This window comes from Euprymna scolopes, chromosome 42, assembly GCF_053919585.1.
Source record: "Euprymna scolopes isolate OS-2025 chromosome 42, ASM5391958v1, whole genome shotgun sequence".
Lineage (NCBI taxonomy): Eukaryota > Metazoa > Mollusca > Cephalopoda > Sepiida > Sepiolidae > Euprymna > Euprymna scolopes.
Genome location: NC_136523.1, coordinates 49,248,863 through 49,274,189, shown reverse-complemented (window position 1 = coordinate 49,274,189; position 25,327 = coordinate 49,248,863). Strand labels below are relative to the sequence as shown.

The 25,327-nt window shown below is 30.1% G+C and overlaps 1 protein-coding gene across 2 annotated transcripts in view; it reads left to right on the top strand.

Moving 5' to 3' along the window:
• LOC145267101 (E3 ubiquitin-protein transferase MAEA-like) overlaps nt 1-25,327 on the top strand; it is a 981,197-nt gene that overhangs the window by 916,385 nt on the left and 39,485 nt on the right. For both annotated transcript variants that reach the window (XM_080123106.1, XM_080123105.1), the window contains exons 7-8: nt 18,027-18,160; nt 19,233-19,431. In XM_080123106.1, the coding sequence (XP_079979232.1) occupies nt 18,027-18,160; nt 19,233-19,431 (333 nt within the window). The remainder of the gene's footprint in view (nt 1-18,026; nt 18,161-19,232; nt 19,432-25,327) is intronic.

Genomic DNA, 25,327 nt, shown 5'->3' with positions numbered 1-25,327 from the left:
AATAAAAAAAAAATTTAAAAAAAAAAACCTTTCATTTACGTTTTTTGCCTCCCAGTTTTTTTCTTCACATTTTTTTGACATCGTAACTGCTATTTTTTTTTTCTTTTAATAACACAGTAAGTCAAAACTCATCATTTTTATAATATAAAAACATGTATTTCGGTTAACAAATTCTACTTTGGTATTTTTGAAACTGAATTATTTACGGTCTGTTTTCGTAGCAACAAACCGTAATAGCAAATCTTTCTAGACTGAGGGAGCATAAAAGAAATTTGCTTAAACTGGAATATAGTCATAAAAACGTGCTCAATATCCGGAGAATAGCTTCTCCTCGTATCCCTTCTGTCGAAATATCTGGTGGAGGGTTTGTCACATACTTCCGCTTTTTTTTTTTTTTTTTTTTTTTTTCGGGGAGGGGTACATTTTCGTGTTTTCATTCGTTCTTTTATTTTTGAAATTTTGTTGGGATAACGATGGAGTTGACATATAATAATGAAAAACTGATCAATATTCTAAGTATAGCAGGTGTAGCCAAACCGAATTCATGTCGACCCTAGCAACGCTGTGTATCCATGCTAGTATATATATAAGTTTACGCGGATTATTTAAAGAGAATGAGGTAGCAATCAATTCACTAAAAAAAATAAATATGTCTATATATTTTTTTTCTTTCTCGCGGTTTGTTTAAGGCGTAAACAGTAGTTGTTGGAAAACAACAGCAAAAAGTACATGCTACATCCGGTCGAGTCGCACTGGCTGGGCAACGAGAACCCACTCCTCCGCCCCAACAAAGAGAATAAAAAAGGAATTTAATAAAAAAAATAAAAACATAAAAAAAAAAAAAACTGCGAGGGGTGATGGATGTGGATGTTAGAGAGGGGATGTGACGTGATTTTTCAAATTTATTTTCCCATTCGCACCCATCAAACCTGCCCACCCTCACTCAGGTTTTCTTGCCTCTCTCCCCCTTCTCCCCAATTGCGTCTCTCGACGGTGGTGCCCAAATCGCTTCTGCGCCAGCTTTCAAGATCTTTCTGTAGAGTTGAGCCACCCTGCGCGCCGAAGCCAGCCAACAGGCGGGAATGGGGACAGTGTCAGTCGTTGTTTTTCTTTTCTTTTTATATAATTATTTTTCTGTGCTGTTCCGTCTTGGCTTTCATCAAGGTCACTTCAAATCTTTCCTTTTTTTTTTTTTTTTTTTTTTTTTTTTTCCCGTTGGTAATCGTGCCGGTTTAGGACCTCAAGATTTCCCGCCTTTTTTTTTTTTACGCCTTAACAAAAAGCATATATTCTCTAATAGTTTATATGAAGCATTTTTTTTTTTTTTAATTTTAATTTGGGGCGATTACGGATATTAACCTACTCTAGCTATTGCGTAGTGTCTACGTCATGATATCCCATAGGAAATAGACGGTGTAACCTATTTTGTGTGATTCCCCCCCCCCCGCCTAAATAACGTTCCACAATTTCTTGTTTGGTTCGTTTCAATATTGTCTTTAAATATATGTACCTCTATAAGGCCACCATTCGCCCATGTATGGAGTATTGTTGTCATATTTGGGCTGGTGCATCTGCTACTAGTCTCTCACTCCTAGACAAGGTTCAATCGAGAGTCGCCAACCTAATAGGTCCTGAACTGTCATCCAAGCTTCAGCCTCTGTCCCATCGACGTAATGTAGCATCCCTCTGCCTGTTCTACAAGTACTTTAACGGTGAATGTTCCGACGAACTACAAGCACTTGTACCCCCTCTACGTAAATACTCCCGACAAACCCGACAAGCAGCAAAATCCCACCCCTTCACAGTTGAGATCCCTAGATGTAAGAAAGTCTTCTACTCCAGTAGTTTCTTGCTCAGAACCGCTAGACTTTGGAATTCCCTTCCAGGTTCCTACTTCCTCAACTGTACTTACATGCAGAAGTTCAAGTGTAACGTGAACCGACATCTTGCTGCCCAACTCCCTATCTAGTACCCCTGTAGCCTGTGTCCCTAATAGTAGCCCCCTACATCAAAGTGGCAATGTGCCTTGTTTGGGGTGAAAATGTAATAAAAAAAGAAAAAAGAAAAAAAGGTGCAAGTCTATCACCGGGGTCCCAAATCCTAGCCTCGTTTCATATCTGAAAGTTATGTCACGTAGTGCTCGCTGGCCGGGGTCACATAAGTTAATGTAGCCTTCTCTTTTTTTTTTTTTTTTTGATCCGTGCAGTGTTTTAAGATTAAGGGATCAAAGTTCAAACCGACAAATTTTGACAAAGGTCAAATCGTTGAACTTTGATCCCTTAATCGCCAAATTTCTGGCCCAAAACGGATCACATCGATTTTCCCAAATCTCAGTACCCTGTATATCAAATTTCGAGTCTGTAGACTAAAAATTGACAGAGTTATTGCGTAGGGAAATGTAGACACACACACACACACACTTTCACTTTTATATATATATATAGTTTGTTTTTTTTAATTAGTTACTCTTTTGATTTTAATATTCTAAAAAAAAAAAAAAAAGAAGAAAGAAAGAAATCGTAAAAAGTTTTCAAGGATTTATTATTGTAGACAAGGTGTCTCCAAATTACGGGCCGCAGACTAGATCCGGCCCGTGGGGCTCTTATGGAAAACTTTAAGATATTGATGAAAATTTTTTTAAAATGGTGTGAGAATAAACTTTTCTGTCTTTTTGTTCAGAAAAATTATTAAAAGAGTGAGGTTTGGGAGAACCAGTTTCACTAAAAAGCAAAATTATAAGCAATATATATATATATATATATATATATATATATATATATATATATATATATATAAAACACGTGGAGGTCATTTATCTCATTTTGTCCCACGTAGTTGTAAAAAGTCCTTACCCGTTCGAAAACTTTGGAGAACCCTAGTGTAGTCAATACACTGTTATCTCGCTCATAGTTTATTCATGACCAATATATTTTATGAAGCGGACAGGAAATAAGCTAATTAATTTCCCCGCGAAAAGACTTCGCTTCGTACGTCATTTCTAGTGAAGCCTTTAAATTGTCGTGCATAGAAATAAGTATCTGTACGCGCGTTCTTTTGGGGGATGGGCAAGCTGACAGATATGTTAAGAAGAGTGTAAGAGTGTGTGTGAGAGACAAAGAAAGAGAAATGAAAAAAGAAACTTAATAATATATCCTTGAAAATTTTGTACAATTTTTTTTTTTTTTAGAATATTAAAATCAAAAGAGTAACTAATTAAAAAAAAATCTAAAATAAAGACAGAAAACGTGAAAATTTTCAGGAAAATAAAAAAAAAAAAAGTCTTAAATAAAGACAGAAAACGTAAAAATTTTCAGGAAAATTAAAAAAAAAAAGTCTTAAATAAAGACAGAAAACGTAAAAATTTTCAGGAAAATTAAAAAAAAAAAAGTCTTAAATAAAGACAGAAAACGTAAAAATTTTCAGGAAAATTAAAAAAAAAAGTCTTGAATAAAGACAGAAAACGTAAAAATTTTCAGGAAAATTAAAAAAAAAAGTCTTAAATAAAGACAGAAAACGTAAATTTTCAGGAAAATTAAAAAAAAAAAAAAAAGTCTTAAATAAAGACAGAAAACGTAAAAATTTTCAGGAAAATTAAAAAAAAAAAGTCTTAAATAAAGACAGAAAACGTAAAAATTTTCAGGAAAATTTAAAAAAAAGTCTTAAATAAAGACAGAAAACGTAAATTTTCAGGAAAATTAAAAAAAAAAAGTCTTAAATAAAGACGGAAAACGTAAAAATTTTCAGAAAATTTTTTTAAAATCTAAAATAAAGACAAAAAACGAAAAAATTTTCAGAAATTTTTTTTTTAAATCTAAAATAAAGACAGAAAACGTAAAAATTTTCAGATAAATATTTAAAAAATCTAAAATAAAGACAAAAACGTACAAATTTTCAGAAAATCTTTTTAAAAAATCTAAAATAAAGACAGAAAACGTAAAAATTTTCAGGAAAATTAAAAAAAAAAAAATTACAACATGTGGAAATAGTGTGGTGTTTTTTTTTTCTTTTTGTTCAGAAAATGAGTAAAAGAATAAGGTTTGGGAGAACCAGTTTCATTAAAAAGCAAGACTAATGAGCAAAACAGACCAATGTGACTCCCTCTCTCTGGATTTCCCTGTCTTCCATCAGCTGCCACAGATCTTCAGGATCACAGTTTGCGTCATGTGCAATTTGCTTGATGTACGTGGATCTAGGTCGTCATATGCTCGTGTGACCGTGCCGTGGAGTTGACAGCAATACATTACTTACCAGCTCTTGTTTTCTCTTCTGACAGTGACTGGAAAATCGTAGATATGGCTCCCTGATGGTAGAAGATATGGCAGGTAGGTTGCCATAAAGTTACTGCTTCGTGAGATTATCTTGCCAAGATATATGTAACACTGTTCGTAGCATACGGGTGTGCATGCCGTCTAGCTTTCTTTTCAATCTTTTGGTGAGTGTCGATGGTGTAGCACCGTAAACAAGGATAAACTCCACCACTGCTCTGAAGAACTGACTTTTCACTTTGTAAGAACTTGACTTTATGAGCGTCTCTTCATCAATACTATTCATGGAAACGCTTCGAGCCATCTCTCGGTCTGCCAATCCAGCAAGAAATCCGATGAAACTTTCTTGTACTTGCGTGTTGGTTTCGGGATAGTCGTTTTTTTTTTTTTTTGTTTTGTTTTTTTTTAACAAGGGAGTCACCACTACCACATTAACAACCGCAGTCAAATGCAACCGAACTTTAAATTAGAAAAAAAGCCATAAATATATTGCACATGTATACATATCCATAATCAACAATACCAATAAAATTATATTTAGTATTTACTATAACAAATTTAAGATCTGAATCTTTATAATAAAAACAATGTCTGTACAATCCTAAAAACATTAAGAAGAACCTATGTTATTTGTAAGTTTGGAAGAATGTCAATCCCATCATATTAGAGATAAAAGTTACATTGGATTTACGACCACTACCCGATCCCGCCGTCTCACCATGCATCTTGTGAATTCTAGCTGAATTTATAAACATTTATGAAAACATAACTGTCCCCCACTTCCGATATAAAAGAGATCCTAGTTAATAACGCACTGAAAATTACTGGAAACTATCTACACAAAAGCTCAACCCAGAAATAATAATATTGCCTATTAAACTAGTAATAATATTTCAAAATGCCTGGCGTAACACTACTCTTATCGAGTGACCTAAATTTTAATTCAGAGTCTGGTCCGTTAACCATTCCCTCACACTCTGCCGCCGCGCTGTCTACAAACACTGACCTTTTTTTTTTTTTTTTTTTTTACACAGTGATCACCACTTATCAAGGCCCGGAAGCCACTCAGGGTTAAGGGTTTTTGCAAGTACATTACATTAGTGTGGAGATTTGATGAAGTGTTTACGGTTGCTGCTGATATCTCTCCTTTTCTCCAGCATCGTGTATTTGCTTCCTCACGCGATGATGATTAGACATCAAACCGAAAATGTTTGTGATACCTACGGAACTTAGATTCATTAAAAAAATATTTTTTAGTTTTGCACGCAAAAAAGATGAGAAAAATCTAAAAGCAAAGTATTATTATACAGAAGGTCTCTGTTATTTTTGAGTGTTTATTTATGTGTATGTGATTATTAGGGCTGTGACAACAGCATATTCTTCTCATTCTCGGGTATATATCCGACACAGTTAGTGGGTCCTGGATATGACCTTAAACTATATCCAGCGGTGAGGCCCCAGCTTGCGGGCTTTGGGGAGTATGGAGCCACCCTTTAATTGCCATTGCTCCCAGATCCACTCTGACCCGGAGTGGTAGTACTTGTTAGGGTCCCAACTATGGGTTAAATAGAAACCAACTTGAAAAGAGCAAATATATTCTATTAAACGGATTTTTCTTCAAAATCTTTGGATTCGGCATTAAATAACCCGAAAAGGGTTGATATGCCGTAAAACAAAAACAACCAACCAATCAATCGACACAGTTAGACACACTTAATCAACCGAGAACCACATCCGGCTATATAAAAACATAAGGTATTAACGGATATATACTCAAGAGTGAAAACAATGAAAAGAATATGCTGTTGTCACAGCCCTAGTGATTATGGACCACGATGGAGCACTGTAAGCTGGATTTTAATTGTCTTTAAGTCACATCCTATTCTACATGTTAACTTTGTTATGTTGTCCTCTAATGACCTCCGGGCCTTGATAAATGGCGACTCCTTTGTAAAAAAATAAAATTTTAGGCTTGAAATTAGATTTGGAGAGAAGAAAGAAACAAAAAAAAATGCACTTAGTGAGTTTAATGAAACCTATTGTGGGTTTAACCGGCTTCCTCCAAAGGAGGAAATTCCATGGGAATATGAAATTCACAAGCGGTCCTCAGTCGCATGTATATCCCATGTTAGAGGAGATGACGACGATAAGTGTATCGTACGCACAGCACCACAGCATCTGCTATTCCCAAATTGGTCACCCATCTTGCACTGACCAGGCTCAACATCGCTTAACTTCGGCGATCTGACGATAACCGTTGTGTGTGTCAACGTGATTATTCCGTGTTCCTAGTGGGTGTAGGTTGTTTAGTACTAAGTTCGAATTATTTTATGGGTGTGTAAAGGTATGCGATATTTCCCCTAAAAGGAAGGGCGGAAATATTTTGGTTCTTGTCCCAAATTACCCCTGTAATAAATAAATAAATATCTCTATAATATACATATCCGTGACGGATAGAAAATACTGTACGCCAGAAATCACATAAATTGATCAAATATCTTTATTTTTAAATAAGAAAATCAAATCTTGTGACCAATCAAACAGCGACACGATCACGGCGCCATCATGAAAACAAGGGATATAACCCCAAATAAGTTAAACTTGCGCGATTTTAGAAATCCAAATTTAACATGGGGTTGTTGGAAAAACTGAAATTCGCTTAAGAATGTTTTTTTTTTTTTTATTTATAAAAATGAAAAAAAGAAAGATCTGTATGATGTGCGTACTTGTGATGAAACGAAAATATCATATTCCAAAAATCATATAAATTAAGTAGTTTTAGTCCCCCCCCCCTCCGATAAAGGTGGGATTGGATTCACTTCTGTTGTTCGGTTCGTTTGTTCGTACTTTTCTCAATTTGCCTTGTTTTTTTTTCTTTTCTTTTTTTTTTTTTTTTTAAATAATCTCGTGCAAACATTAGTTATGGTAAAAATACATTTTTGCCAGAACAGATTTTCCAAGGTAAAATTGGCCTCAAATTGTTTATCTGTTCGCCCTTTTCTCAATAACTACACGTTGGATTTTTTAAAAATTTTGCACAAACATTAGTTATGGTGAAAATCAATTTTTCACTCGTGGAGAGGAACCTTGCATGCTCGACTTGTTAAATCAGAAAATCAAATTTTATGAGTAGGGGAGGATGGACTGTCTTGCGCCGCCACCTTGAAAATTTAGCTGCAAAAACAAAAGATAAAACTCAACAATAATAGTCTTGCAAGATATTTATTTTAATTTCTATGAGTTACCATTAATCGTTAAGAAATTGATTTGCTTATAAGACTACTTGATCAATTTATGTGATTTTTAGAATATGATATTTTCGTTTCGTAATGGGTACATTATATCATAAGGATTCTTTTTTTTTTTAATAATTCTTCGTTTTCTTTGTCCTATTTTTTGTTTTATTTTCTTGATATTTTCCTCTTTTTGTTTTCTTGTTCATTTTCTTTTTGTTTTCTTTTTTGTTTTCTTTTTGTTTTCTTTTTTGTTTTCTTCGTTTTCTTCACCTTTTTCTCCTTCCATCTTCTTCTTTTTTTGTTTTTCTTTTTCCTCTTTGTTTTCTTTCTTTCACTTTTTTTTCTTTGTTTTCTTTCTTTCACTTTTTTTTCTTTGTTTTCTCCTTTGTTTGTTCTTTTCTCCTCTTTGATCTCTTTTTCTTTGCTTTCTTATTTTTCCTCCTCTTTTCCTATTTGCTCCTTTCTTTCTTTTTATTCTTCTTCCTCTTTGCTTCCTTCTCTCTCTTCTTTGTTTCCTTCTTCTTTACTTCCTTCTTTTCTTTCTTATTTTTCATTCTTTTTTCCTTCTTCCTCTTTGCTTCCTTCATCTTCTTTGCTTTCTTCTTCTTCCTTTACTTTGCTTTCTTCTACTTTATTTATTTTTTTTTCCTTTTTCTCTTCTTTGTTTCCTTTTTCTTTACTTTCTTCTTCTTTACTTCCTTTTCTTTCTTATTTTTCGTTCTTTTTTCCTTCTTCTTCCTCTTTGTCTCCTTCATCTTCTTTGCTTCCTTCATCTTCTTTGCTTTCTTTCTTCTTCTTCTTCTTCTTCTTCTTCTTTTACTTTGCTTTCTTCTACTTCATTTTTTTTATTTTTTATTTTTTCCTTTTTCTCTTCTTTGTTTCCTTTATTTTCTTTTCCTTCTTCGTTGCTTCCTTCTTTTTCTTTGCTTCCTTCATCTTCTTTTTCATCTTCTTAGCTTCCTTCTACTTTTTCTCCATCATCTTCATTCTCTTCATCTCTTTTTCTTCTTCATTCAACCCCCCTCCCCCGCAAGACTGGCACATTCCGTTCCTACGTGCAAATTACGTCCTTCCATTTCCTTCACGTTCCATAAAAATACATTCACAAACTTTTCTGTTAATTGCACAACTACTTCCTAAAAAAATAAAAAAATTATAAATTTTGTTTTTTTTAAATAATATCTTGTCGCTGTTTGCGACCTGATTGTTTTTGCACTTGTGTTGTTGTGTATGTGGGTGCACACAAATGAAAGGCGAAATAAAAAGTGATCCCGAGAAGTATATTGTTACTAGAATTTTTGCCCGTGCAAAAAAAAAAAAAAAAAAAAAAAAATTGGCAAAAGTTATGTGCCAAATGGATGGTCTAAGATGGTTAAATTTGGGCTAATTTTTGTATTAAATGCTAAACCCTATTAATCCCTTTTAATCCCTAACTGTGCATCGAACGGATACCACAGTACTTAATACGTTGCACCTTAATGATGGAACAGACAAACAGTATATATATATATATATATATATATATATAACAAAACTGGTAATTAGTAAAAACCTTAAGAAGGTACTCAATACTATTGCAGAGCAAATATATATATATATATATATATATATATATATATATATATATATATATATATATATATATATTGATTATTACCGTTTTATCTGTTTTAGTTACATTTGTTTTGTTTTTGCTACCCGATCGTATTCACGATCCAGCAACTTTGTCAAACTTGAACAGAAGTGATTATTATGATTTCCTATCATAATAATCACTTCTGTTCAAGTCTGACGAAGTTGCTGGATCGTGAATACGATCCGGTAGCAGAAACATGTGTAACTAAAACAGATAAAACGGTAATATATTACAAAAGTCTATATTCTAAATTTCATGATGTTGACCATCTTACAATTTATTCCTTTAATACAGTTCACACAATTCTTGACAGTATCTGTTTCGTAGCACAAAATCATTCACTTAATTATTATATCAAAATGGCGAAATGTAAGCAAACTATAAGGTATTTACAGCTTCTCTTCCAATTTTCGAATTTTTTAATCATGTCCAAAGCATTTTATTTCCTTTTGATGGATTGATTGTTGCTATTTCTTTTGATGAGTTAAGGGCAAAATAGATTCATTGATTGATATAGTAATTAAGTGATCGATTTTGTCCTACGAAACAGATACTGTCCAGAATTGTAAGTGTCAACTGAATTAAAGGAATTAATGGTAAGATGGTCAACACCATGAAAATTGGAATATAAACTTTTGTCATTTATTCATTATATGCTCAATCCAGATATTGTCATATGGAACAAGCCTGGAAGAACTGCGCTCATTATCAATGTCACAGTCTCAAATGATTTTGGCCTTAATAGAGCTGAATGGGAAAGGATAGCAAAATATCAGGACCTAAAAAATGATCTAAAAACAACATGGTCTCTGAAAGGAATAAACATTATACCGGTTGTGATAGGAGCAACTGGCTTAATAAAAAAGAATCTTCAGAAATACTTAGAAGCAATCCCTGGGAGGCCAAGCTGTAACGAAATACAAATAGCAGCCATAAAGGGAACAGCATCTATTCTTAAAAGAGCCCTCGGATATAAATTTAAATCATAACAGAATCAAGTGTTAGCTCCAGGAGGGATTAACCCCTTGATCTCTTAAAACTTACTGAAGTAAAATAAAAAAAAAAATACAAATTAAAGTATGGTTTTAGAATCGAACGTATATAATTATTATTTCAGGTTAATATTATTCAAAGATGAAACATCCAACAAATTTAATGAGGTTTTATACAAAAGTGCTCAATATCAAAGTAGAGCAAGATATACTGTTTAATCATTTTTTTTACATAAACATTTAAGTATTGCTACACATGAGTATGTTTCAGTCAGCCAGTTATGAATAACTAGAGACTTCATCAGGCAATGTTGCTTTAATAAAAGCCAGGTCCTTGATAATTCAAAAAGTGAATAAAAAGTATAACGTACTTTGGGGTAATTGCACCAACTAGCTAAAAGTGCTCTTTAGCAACCCCAATTTCCCACACTCTTTATCTGTGCATAAACCTAAATGTAGATTCCATTTCTTAGAACTGTACGCTTGTGGAATTCTCTTCCGACTGCCTGCTTTCCAGCTGACTACAATCTGATTGTCTTCAAGTCCAACGTAAACAAGTTCTTGATGGACCTCCCACCCCTAAGTAATCCAATTTATAAAATTCCCACTAGTTATGATTACTACGCTATAATCACATTGACTAATGTATATACATTAACCTTTATCCTCGTGGCCTCCGGGCCTTGATAAGTGGTGATTCCTGTGTAAAAAAAAATAAATAAATAAAAACGCATATGAAGAGCACTTTTTTTTTAGTTAGCGCAATTACCCCAAAGTACGGTGTGTGTGTGTGTGTGTGTGTGTGTATATATATATATATATATATATATATGGTGGATTCTCTCATCGAAGCCGATGAATGAGGGTTCAGTATGCAATCTTCAGCAGCTCCTAAGCTCTGTGACACCACATGCGTAATTGCAATCCTGTAGACGTCCGGCACACTCCTCCGCAGATGGTGAACTTTCATATGCTCGTAGGTCAAAGATGCCTTCTCGAATGAACAGATAACCCTGCTTTGCTGCGTGCTCTGAAACCACAATGGCATACATATTCATTTTTAGGTGGATGTTTCTTGTGTTCTGCCTTCATATTTGCACGAAGGGTGTCCCTATGACAAAGGCGGTTATATATATATATATATATATATATATATATATATATATATATATATATATATATATATATATATTTGTGCTTATGTGCTAGGTATAAAACATTGAAGTAGAAGCTATGTAAGTTGTAAGGCATTACCGAATATTTTCGTACGTGCTTATTACATGTTCAGGGTGATTCCTGGGAAACGGATGTTTTTTGAGCCAGCACTTTTCACGTAAATGTCATTAGCAAACGCACGGTGTTAACGATTCCACAGTAGCACGAGGACAACAAACTGAAAAGAAAAGCAATTCAAAAGCAATAACTAACTAAAACAAAATTTAATGTAAAAGACAAACAAGTAACAACAAACTAAACGGCACCTTAAGCAGGTTTAAAGAGTACCTTCCTCACTCCTTATCCCTCACTCAAGGAGAGCAAGGAGCGTTCTAAAAAAAAAAAAAAAAAACATCCGTTTCCCGTGACTCACCCTAAGCTTACGTACACGATTAAGATGTAAACTGTTGAAGCAAGCAGCTTTACCTTCTCGCTCTTTGAGAAAGGGGTCTATTGCTAATTGCCTGAGGCACCCTCACCGGGGAATGCAGATTGGGGGGGAGGGGCTCCTCCTCCTTTGGCATTTTTTTTTTTTTTTTTTTTTTTGCAAGCCAGATTGCTCTTCCTCTTGAACACTAGCTTTTCAAAAAAAAAAAAAAAACACGCTTTCCCCGACCTTGTGTCACATCTTCCTGCCGTGGCCAGGAAGAGAGAGCAGCAACAGCACCGGCATTTGAGTGAAGAAAAGTCACAAAGGTAACTTCGACGTCACGACTTTGACGGAGAAAGAGATTTGCCAGATAGAAGGCAAGCTAATAATAAGCAAACTCTTTATATAAAGAGGCAACAAAGAAAACACCAGCGTGAGACTGTACATTTTTATGATTACCACAAGTAGCGAGAGAGAAAAAAATGCCTCTTAAAAATGCTTGGTTTAGCGGGTATGGCCGTTAAATTGCAATTTGTACGTTAGCGAGATTTTTACCTTTTTATAATAACCTCAAGTATCTTAGAAAAAAATGTTCCTTTTTTTTTTTTTTCATGTATAATTCAGTAGCACCCCTTGAGTGCAATTTGTTTCAGGTTAGGCGGGCTTTTTAGATTTTCTTTGACTAGATAAGTAGCCCAGATACAAATTGTTTCTTGGAAATGAGAGGTTTAATGGCAACGCTAAAGATGGTAGCTTGATTGCGATAAATACTATTTGTTCAAATTGTTAATACTCATGTAAAAAACATTCAGTTGAGGTTACACGGTCAGTTGGCATGGGAAGACCGAGGCAAAACATGGCTGAAGTGATAAATAACGAAAAGATGAAGGAGAAATAAAGACCTGGCCAGATATAGATTAGTTTGAAAGCCGTCCAACAAATGCCAACCATATAAAATGGATGTGAAACCAAATACGATGATGAGAGTTCCTGGGTGTAGTAGATGTAGAACAGTTGATGTAGCAGGGTCTGTTGAGAGGGGAAGTTCAAGGAAAACATGGGGAAAGGGGAGTAATAAGTATGACCCTGGAAAGAATGATGAACGCTTGGTGTAGTAAATGTAGAACGATTGAGGTGAAGGCCAAGGCAGTTGCGTAGCAACTATTTTTGCCGCTCGGGGCGGTCATAGTATTTGTTCATTTACTATATTAAATTCATATCAAGACAAAAAAGAAATTTTTCGTTAATAAACACTTAATTTCATTACAGTTTGGATTTATATCCAAGGACTCTTTTTAGAATAGATGTTGTTGCCTTTATGGCTGCAATCTGTATTTCATTACAGCTTGGTCTTCCATGGATTGTTTCTTCAAGTGTGTAAGTTGTCGTGTTTAGTAAAGAAAAAGGAAGGTTAACTCTACACATCTGTAGTTTCGTATTTAGGTCCAAGTTGAAAGTAAATTCATGTATACACATTGATATCCTGTCTATCCGTTTATCTCGGCATTGTTTCCAATCGTCGTGAACCTTCACTTGCCACTGGTGTTTAACAATGCCGACTCAGGAGAGGTGTGGTTGGAAATTGCACAAAAATAACTAGATTCGGCAAAAAAAAAAAAGGTTGATATGCCGTAAAACAAAACAACCAAACCAAACTCTACAAATAAATATTTAAAGATATAAAGAACTTGAAGCATAAAAACTGTTTCCAAAATAACTGAATTCGGTATGAAATAACCCGAAAAGGGTTGATATGCTGTAAAACAAGACAACCAAACCAATAAATCTGTATTCTGGCAGATCAATTTAATATGCTATTTTGATCTTCGCCCGTATAGATCAAGTTAATGTTATTTTTAGACTTTAAACAATACAGTTTCAGGCATCTTACACTTAAAGAATCAGAAATTGTATATCAATTTTTTTTTTCAGTTATGAATTCCATTTAAAATAGGACTAAGATATTCATGTTTTGTTTAAAAACAAACAATAATAAATATAAATGTGTATTTTTTAGATGCGTCTATTTTAATATGTGCATTTAGCAGTGGAAATGCGATTTCAAACTTAAGCGTGACAGACCAACGAAAATTCTATTTGAAAATGAAATGTGACAGACCAACGAAACTTCTGTTTGAAAATAACATATTTAAATTTGAGTTCTGCACCATGCAAAAATAGAAATGACTAAGTCCATTATTTGCCCCCCCCCCTCCCGCATCATTTAGCCCCCAAAGTCCCCAAAGCTTTAACATATTTAAATTTAAGGTCAGCATCATGCAAAACTGCTAAATAGACATACACAGAAAATTTTGGACAAATATTGTAAAATAGTCCCAAAAATGGAGTGTTTTTATTTTTTATTAGCCCTAAAAGAGCCCCTGGGGCACATTCAAGAGTTATCGCAAGGTATAGACAAACAAAATGATATAGAAATCAGTTAATTACAACTGTTCAGAAAGCTTTATAAAAATCCAAGGCATCAATTTTTTTTTTCTAAGCACAAACGTGTCGATTTTAGCTATTTTAACCAGAAAGGCATCCTAGGGGATGGGGGGGGGGCAACCAGAGTTTTTCCCGGAAGATCCGCTCTGTTACTTTTTTTTATTTTTTTTTTTACTAATATCATGTTTAATGTTTGTGCAAAATTTCAAAAAATTCCAAGGCTTAGTTATTGAGAAAAGTGTGAGCAGATGAACGGACAAGGGTGGATTTAAAGATCCGCCCTCCTTTTGTCGGGGGGGGGGGCAATTTAATATGATAAACCAACGCAAATTCTATGACAAATAAACTTAAATGCTATTTTGAATTGAACTCTGACAAATCAACTTAGTATCTTGTTTTAAACTTAAGCAAAATAGAGCCACACTGTACTGATGATTCCCAAAAGGATGAAACACTAGTGTCTGTAGGTATTTAAAAATTATTATAGTAATATATAATAAAATGAAAATTACAATTAAATTTACCCAAATGATCCAAGATGGTGAAATTAAAGTATATTATAAATATTAAAGAATTAATATTTATAAAGTTATCTCAGCCAGATGTAAAAGCTCAATAAAACCAAATAGGAGATGGAGCTTATAATACGAGCAAACAATTAATAAAACATGTTAAAAAAACACTTTGAAATGAGTTAAAAACATATTTAATCTAAAAAGGAAACACTAGATAAGTGGATAGTCCTTAATCCACGGAGTTTCGAAGAAATACTTTCCTTCTCATCAAAGGGTAGGAATTAGCAAAATGCGGGATCGGATTTTGCATGCAAAAGTATTTGATGAAACAACAAGTAAGTCAAAGATCTTACTTGAAAACAAAAAAAGTGAAGTAGAGGAAATATGGTGAAGAAAAGGGTGATTACACATGAATGGATAGTCTGGTGGAAGATAAATAATCCAGTGACGATAAAATCCAAATGTATAACTCCAAGAAAGTTTTTTATATATATATATATATATATATATATATATATATATATATATATATATATATATATATATATATATATATATATATACTTTGTTTATTGTTGAAATATTGTCAGTAGCAGAACTTACTTTTTATTTAGACGCCAATTTCAGCTCCATCAATAAATTCCTTTCCTTCTATATGTGGATCATATTTTGGCAGATCAACTTAAATTCTATTTGGATCTGGAACCTGACAGATCAAATTAATATTTTTGAACTTGTTTTTCACTAAATTCTGACAGATCATTACAAGACACATTGGGTTTTGGAAATAAGGCAGTACAAAATGTTTAACAGCCTTGAATGTCGGACCTCATAAAGGAATTACTTTGTTCAGCAAATAGTTGGTAATAATCCTTTCAGCTTGCAGACTCATCAATTTTTCGTTCCTTGACCTCTTACCTAGTTCAGATCAGTGATCTAATCGGTTCCACAACTTTTAAGGATCTAAATTCAACAATGTAGGGGCAGAGTTATTTTCATTGTAAAGTATTCAGGCCAGCTTTAATCTCTGGTAATCCGTGTAAATCATTCAAATCAGCAAAAAAAAACAAAAAACGCCTCACTAATGAAATAAAATATATATATATATTTTTATATTGCTGATAGGGGTGTGTGTGTGTGTGTGTGTGTGTGTGTGTGTGTGTGTGTGTGTGTGTGTGTGTGTGTGCCTGACTGGAGACCCTATGTGCTAATTTGTCTTCATACACCCCCCCTTGCACAGACTTTTCTTTCTTTTTCTTTCTTTTCTTCTATATGTTTCTATGGTAGACAAAATTCATGTTTTGACACGTTAACTTCTAACCCTTAATCAAAGATGATTTCAAATGTTTGCACCCTCCTTCCCATTATTTTGTGGCAGTGTAATCCTGCTGACCCCCTTTTTCCTTCTTCCGCTTCTATGTTCTTTCTTTTTTTCTTTTCTTTTTTCCTTTTTTCTTTCTTTATTTTTTGTTTTCTTTTTCCTTTTAATTCTTCCTCTGTATCCTGTTAAGTCTAGACTTTCTCGTTCACCCTATCGCTTTCCGTTGTTTGGAGTCTAAAATGCCACTTAACCCTAACCCTAACCTGCCGTCCCTCCCGTTTAAATTAAGCACTTTAACATTTTATTTTTATAAATAAAAAAATAATATATTCTATTTCTTCCATTTGAGAACCAGATGCCTTCATTGACACATAAGCTTAATTACGTCGCCTGACGAGAACTTTTGGTTCTTGCCAACTAATTGTCCAAAACATCAGCATGTTCAGTGTAGCGTCCGTAGCGACTATGTAATATTTGTCTATATAAATAAAAATATATTTTGCTCTTTTTTATTGAGCACTCTTAATAACCTCGTTTTAATTCATGAGTTTTTTCTTGAATACCTTTAACTTGGTGTGTGTGTGTATATATACGCCATATATATTTTATAAATTACTAACTAGCTCTACCTACGTATTGAGCACTTTTGAAGTAAATACTTAAAGTTTACGCATAAATCTATACTTTCGTATATTAAATTTATGTGAATAAATGAAGTAGTTATATATATATATATATATATATATATATATATATATATATATATATATATACTGACTACTAAATGTATCACGTTTTTATGTAGATGTTTTTATTTGTTTTTGTTAATGAATTCAATTATTCATACGAAATTGAATAAATTCAATTATTCATACGAAATTGCATTTTAACCTAAATGCGAGTTTGGAATAATTTTCCCTTTGACCAATTTGGTACCCCCCCCTAAATGGGGAGCGGCATATATATTATTTTTAAAATATAATTATCCACTGACACGTGTTTTGTTGTCTACGACTCATCAGAGTGGCTGAATCTAGCGAGACTCGGGACCCCATGATAAGAAGCCTAAATCTCTACCATGCGGCTGCCTCGCCTGACTACTAACTGTATCGCGTTTTTATGTAGATGTTTTTATTTTAAAAATAATATATATATATATATATATATTATTTTTAAAATATATATATATATATATATATATATATATATATATACTAGCTGGCCACTCGGCATTCCCCATTCATACAATACACTTAAACATGATATTTTAATTTATGTAGATTGCATATGTATTATTATGGAAACAATCCTCTCTTGATTATTATATACTACAAGAAATAATTTGTCTGATGGAAAAAAAAAATAATAAATGAATAATGATGATAATGTCATTCATCAAATTCCGTCTGTGTTTGTTTGCAATATCACGTCAGCTGACGATCTTAAGCAGTATTTATTCTCTTGAAGTTAAAAAAAAAAAAACAATTTATAGGGGAATATTTTACGTTACACTGGCCAAGAGAAATAATTTTATTTCCTTTATCCAGTGTAACATGAAATATTCCCCTATAAAAATTGTTCTTTTTCATCTAGAAAGATTATTTTTAAGACCGGATTTTTTTGATTTTCGATACTTATCGGATGAATTTCTGTACAAAACCTATCTAAGAACATTACCAGACATATAAATTAGTTTTGTGTGAAATTTGTAAAAGATAGGCTCAGCCGTTTCGGAACCTATGAGGAAGGAACACACACACACAGAAAGTGTTTTTTTACATAATAGTAAATATATACGATATCCTGATATGTAACTCTTATTCTAAATTTTTCACATGTGATAAAATTTTCTACTTTTTTTCTTACTCTAGCCTTACATTTAAGAATATCATTTCTAACAACATTTTTTTACATGCGAACCCTAACCCTAACCTCTAATTTTGCTACAAAGGAAGTAACTTAATTACAGTTTGGAAGTTTTGTTGAATTTATTTGTTTTAAGTTACATTTTTTTTTTTTTTTTAATTCCAGGAACTTTTGGATCCAAACAGATGGCAAGGACTGGTCCAACAATTTAGGGAAGACAATTTCAAACTGCACCAATTAAACAACATGGCCGTCTTCACGGCCACACTCCAGGCTGGGTTATCTGCCCTTAAGACACCGTATCCTTTCACATGGTCAACGGCTGTTTTAAATTTTTTTTTAATGAACCAAATTTTTTTTTTTTTCCTCTATTTAATGTCACGATTTCTCTTTCACACGTTCTACTTTTTCTTTTTCTTCTACTTTTTTTCTTTTTCTTCTACTTTTTTTTCTTTTTCTTCTACTTTTTTTTCTTTTTCTTCTACTTTTTTTTTCTACTTTTTCTTCTACTTTTTCTTCTTTTTCTTCTACTTTTTTTTTCTACTTTTTCTTCTAAACAAACCTTTAGTTCTCTCCCACTGCAAGAACTGTGACACACCGGGGTTCGGAAAGTGGGATTGAGAAGTCAATGCCCCCCCCCCCCGCTCCCCAAAGAAGAGAACTCTTACTTGCAAAAAAGTGCCCGGGCAGCCCCGTCGGCATTCTTCATTAAGGGCACCTCAGGCGATTAGCCATAAACTAACCCCTTCTCAGAGAGGGCAAAACCTGGGAGAGTGGACCTCCTAGAACTGCACAGAACTTTACTCCGACCGCAGGAACCGGATCATTACAGGAATGGTCTAATCTCTGTTGATTTTGGGGGCCCGCTTTTTCTTCTAATTCTTCTTTTTCTTCTACGTTTTCTTTTTTTTTTCTATGTTTTCTTTTCTTTCTTTTTTTCTTTTTCTTCTTCTTCTTATTCTTCTATTTCCTTTCCTCGTATTCATTTAATACCACGATTTATCTTTCACACTTCTTTTGTTGTTCGTCCATAATGACCCTTTTTTCCAAAAAAAAAAAAAGAAAAAAAAGAATGATAAAAAAAACCCCCAAATCTGTTAGTATTAGTAAATGTAGAACTGATCATGTTATAGTCAGCTGGGAAGCAGTCCCACGATAAAGTGTGTACATTACATAATCTAGGGAGGTGATAATAGTTAAGTGGATAGCGACATGGGCTGATGACCTGATTGTGCTGAGTTCAAATCCAGTTTGTTCCAGTTCTATAATACCATTTTCACTTTGGATGTTGATAACCAAATCGATGCGATTTTGCACGTTTAGTAACTTTGCCTTTATTGTTTTGTCCTTAATCTCCTTTTTTGCAAACAGACTTTGCTACAAACCTGAAGAAGAAGTGACGAAGAATCCCGACTGCCCCGTGTGTAGCAAGCATCTAAACGAGCTTGCTAGGCCTTTACCGTTTGCTCACTGCGCCAATTCCAGGCTCATCTGCAACATTTCAGGGTTGCCGCTGAATGAGAACAACCCTCCCATGATGCTTCCCAATGGACACGTGTACGGTATGAATGTAAGTATTTGTAATCATCGCTGTAATTCTTTATGTATTTTCTTTTTATTTAATACGAGACAGCCACTTATTAAGGCTTAAAAGCCACTCGAGGATAAGGGTATGCTAGTGAAACAACATTGTGATGATCAGTAATGGTGGAACTTAAATAGATTTCGATTATTTAAGAGGATAGCTTAACAAGAATTTATTTACATTAGACTTGAAAACGACCATGTTGTAGTCAGCTGGAAAGCATCTCAACAGTATTGTGCTCCACAGACGAACAGTTATAGGAGAGAAACTTTGTTCATGGGATTCTCATTTAGACACAGAGAGTAAGGAGAATCATTGACAGTTGTTGTAACTTTGTTGCAAATGTTTATCAGGGAACGACCATGGATTGAAGCTCAGTCGAGCTCGTGCCATAAAAATAATGATAGAGCAGAGATAGATTTGCAACATCTCTTTTGTGAGAAAGAGGAAGGTGAAAAGTTCCTTGCCTACTAGATTTCGAAGGAATTTTTCTGCCTTGTCATAGCAGGAAATGGTACTCTTAACAGCTCCTCGCCAGATGTGGCTAGAGTACTTCATCTTCGGACATATTTGGCTCTTGTACAAGTAGAATATTACATCAGGAGTGAGATTCTTTCTGAAGCTGTAGAATGATCCAACCAGCGAACTAGATGCTGAACGCCATTGTCTCACGAGATAGAAGGTCGCAACCACTCAGGCTATATTACCATCTAAAGAGCTTTAAATCAATAATACCACATATAATTTTTAAATCAATAATACCACATAGAATTTTTAAATCAATAATACTACATATAATTTTTAAATCAATAATACTACATAAAATTTTTAAATCAATAATACCACATAGAATTTTTAAATAAATAATACTACATATAATTTTTAAATCAATAATACTACATAAAATTTTTAAATCAATAATACCACATAGAATTTTTAAATAAATAATACTACATATAATTTTTAAATCAATAATACTACATAAAATTTTTAAATCAATAATACCACATATAATTTTTAAATCAATAATACCACATAGAATTTTTAAATAAATAATACTACATATAATTTTTAAATCAATAATACTACATAGAATTTTTAAATCAATAATACCACATAGAATTTTTAAATAAATAATACCACATAGAATTTTTAAATCAATAATACCACATATAATTTTTAAATCAATAATACTACATAGAATTTTTAAATCAATAATACTACATAGAATTTTTAAATCAATAATACTACATAGAATTTTTAAATAAATAATACCACATATAATTTTTAAATAAATAATACCACATAGAATTTTTAAATCAATAATACCACATATAATTTTTAAATCAATAATACCACATATAATTTTTAAATCAATAATACCACATATAATTTTTAAATCAATAATACCACATAGAATTTTTAAATAAATAATACCACATATAATTTTTAAATCAATAATACTACATAAAATTTTTAAATCAATAATACTACATAGAATTTTTAAATCAATAATACCACATATAATTTTTAAATCAATAATACCACATAAAATTTTTAAATAAATAATACCACATAGAATTTTTAAATCAATAATACCACATAGAATTTTTAAATAAATAATACCACATAGAATTTTTAAATAAATAATACTACATAGAATTTTTAAATCAATAATACCACATAGAATTTTTAAATCAATAATACCACATAGAATTTTTAAATAAATAATACCACATAGAATTTTTAAATCAATAATACCACATATAATTTTTAAATCAATAATACCACATATAATTTTTAAATCAATAATACCACATAAAATTTTTAAATCAATAATACCACATATAATTTTTAAATCAATAATACCACATAGAATTTTTAAATCAATAATACCACATATAATTTTTAAATCAATAATACTACATAAAATTTTTAAATCAATAATACTACATAAAATTTTTAAATCAATAATACCACATATAATTTTTAAATCAATAATACTACATAAAATTTTTAAATCAATAATACTACATAGAATTTTTAAATCAATAATACCACATATAATTTTTAAATCAATAATACCACATATAATTTTTAAATCAATAATACCACATATAATTTTTAAATCAATAATACTACATAAAATTTTTAAATCAATAATACTACATAGAATTTTTAAATCAATAATACCACATATAATTTTTAAATCAATAATACTACATAGAATTTTTAAATCAATAATACTACATAAAATTTTTAAATCAATAATACTACATAGAATTTTTAAATCAATAATACCACATAGAATTTTTAAATCAATAATACTACATAGAATTTTTAAATCAATAATACCACATAGAATTTTTAAATCAATAATACCACATAAAATTTTTAAATCAATAATACCACATAGAATTTTTAAATCAATAATACCACATAGAATTTTTAAATCAATAATACTACATAGAATTTTTAAATCAATAATACCACATAGAATTTTTAAATCAATAATACCACATAAAATTTTTAAATCAATAATACCACATAAAATTTTTAAATCAATAATACCACATAAAATTTTTAAATCAATAATACCACATAGAATTTTTAAATCAATAATACCACATAAAATTTTAAAATCAATAATACCACATAGAATTTTTAAATCAATAATACTACATAGAATTTTTAAATCAATAATACTACATAAAATTTTTAAATCAATAATACCACATAGAATTTTTAAATCAATAATACCACATAAAATTTTTAAATCAATAATACCACATAGAATTTTTAAATCAATAATACCACATAAAATTTTTAAATCAATAATACCACATAGAATTTTTAAATCAATAATACCACATAGAATTTTTAAATCAATAATACCACATAGAATTTTTAAATCAATAATACTACATAGAATTTTTAAATCAATAATACCACATAGAATTTTTAAATAAATAATACCACATAGAATTTTTAAATAAATAATACCACATAGAATTTTTAAATCAATAATACTACATAGAATTTTTAAATCAATAATACCACATAGAATTTTTAAATCAATAATACCACATAGAATTTTTAAATCAATAATACTACATAGAATTTTTAAATCAATAATACCACATAGAATTTTTAAATAAATAATACCACATAGAATTTTTAAATCAATAATACCACATAGAATTTTTAAATCAATAATACTACATAGAATTTTTAAATCAATAATACCACATAGAATTTTTAAATCAATTATACTACATAGAATTTTTAAATCAATAATACCACATAGAATTTTTAAAAGCTTTAAATCAATAATACTACATAGAATTTTAAAATCAATAATACCACATATAATTTTTAAATCAATAATACCACATATAATTTTTAAATCAATAATACCACATAGAATTTTTAAATCAATAATACTACATAGAATTTTTAAATCAATAATACCACATAGAATTTTTAAATCAATAATACTACATAAAATTTTTAATCAATAATACCACATAGAATTTTTAAATCAATAATACCACATAGAATTTTTAAATCAATAATACTACATAGAATTTTTAAATCAATAATACCACATAGAATTTTTAAATCAATAATACTACATAAAATTTTTAAATCAATAATACCACATAGAATTTTTAAATCAATAATACCACATAGAATTTTTAAATCAATAATACCACATAGAATTTTTAAATCAATAATACCACATAGAATTTTTAAATCAATAATACCACATAGAATTTTTAAATCAATAATACCACATAGAATTTTTAAATCAATAATACCACATAGAATTTTTAAATCAATAATACCACATAGAATTTTTAAATCAATAATACCACATAGAATTTTTAAATCAATAATACCACATAGAATTTTTAAATCAATAATACCACATAGAATTTTTAAATCAATAATACCACATAGAATTTTTAAATCAATAATACCACATAGAATTTTAAAATCAATAATACCACATAGAATTTTTAAATCAATAATACCACATAGAATTTTAAAATCAATAATACTACATAGAATTTTTAAATCAATAATACCACATAGAATGTTTAAATCAATAATACCACATAGAATTTTTAAATCAATAATACCACATAAAATTTTTAAATCAATAATACCACATAGAATTTTTAAATCAATAATACCACATAGAATTTTTAAATCAATAATACCACATAGAATTTTTAAATCAATAATACCACATATAATTTTTAAATCAATAATACCACATATAATTTTTAAATCAATAATACTACATAAAATTTTTAAATCAATAATACTACATAGAATTTTTAAATCAATAATACCACATATAATTTTTAAATCAATAATACTACATAAAATTTTTAAATCAATAATACTACATAGAATTTTTAAATCAATAATACCACATAAAATTTTTAAATCAATAATACCACATATAATTTTTAAATCAATAATACCACATATAATTTTTAAATCAATAATACTACATAGAATTTTTAAATCAATAATACCACATAGAATTTTTAAATCAATAATACTACATAGAATTTTTAAATCAATAATACCACATAGAATTTTTAAATCAATAATACCACATAGAATTTTTAAATCAATAATACCACATAGAATTTTTAAATCAATAATACTACATATAATTTTTAAATCAATAATACCACATATAATTTTTAAATCAATAATACCACATAGAATTTTTAAATCAATAATACCACATATAATTTTTAAATCAATAATACTACATAAAATTTTTAAATCAATAATACTACATAGAATTTTTAAATCAATAATACCACATAAAATTTTTAAATCAATAATACCACATAAAATTTTTAAATCAATAATACCACATAAAATTTTTAAATCAATAATACCACATAAAATTTTTAAATCAATAATACCACATAGAATTTTTAAATCAATAATACTACATAGAATTTTTAAATCAATAATACTACATAAAATTTTTAAATCAATAATACTACATAAAATTTTTAAATCAATAATACTACATAAAATTTTTAAATCAATAATACTACATAGAATTTTTAAATCAATAATACCACATAAAATTTTTAAATCAATAATACCACATAGAATTTTTAAATCAATAATACTACATAAAATTTTTAAATCAATAATACCACATATAATTTTTAAATCAATAATACTACATAAAATTTTTAAATCAATAATACTACATAGAATTTTTAAATCAATAATACCACATAGAATTTTTAAATCAATAATACTACATAGAATTTTTAAATCAATAATACTACATAAAATTTTTAAATCAATAATACTACATAGAATTTTTAAATCAATAATACCACATAGAATTTTTAAATCAATAATACTACATAGAATTTTTAAATCAATAATACCACATAGAATTTTTAAATCAATAATACCACATAAAATTTTTAAATCAATAATACCACATAGAATTTTTAAATCAATAATACCACATAGAATTTTTAAATCAATAATACTACATAGAATTTTTAAATCAATAATACCACATAGAATTTTTAAATCAATAATACCACATAAAATTTTTAAATCAATAATACCACATAAAATTTTTAAATCAATAATACCACATAAAATTTTTAAATCAATAATACCACATAGAATTTTTAAATCAATAATACCACATAAAATTTTAAAATCAATAATACCACATAGAATTTTTAAATCAATAATACTACATAGAATTTTTAAATCAATAATACTACATAAAATTTTTAAATCAATAATACCACATAGAATTTTTAAATCAATAATACCACATAAAATTTTTTAATCAATAATACCACATAGA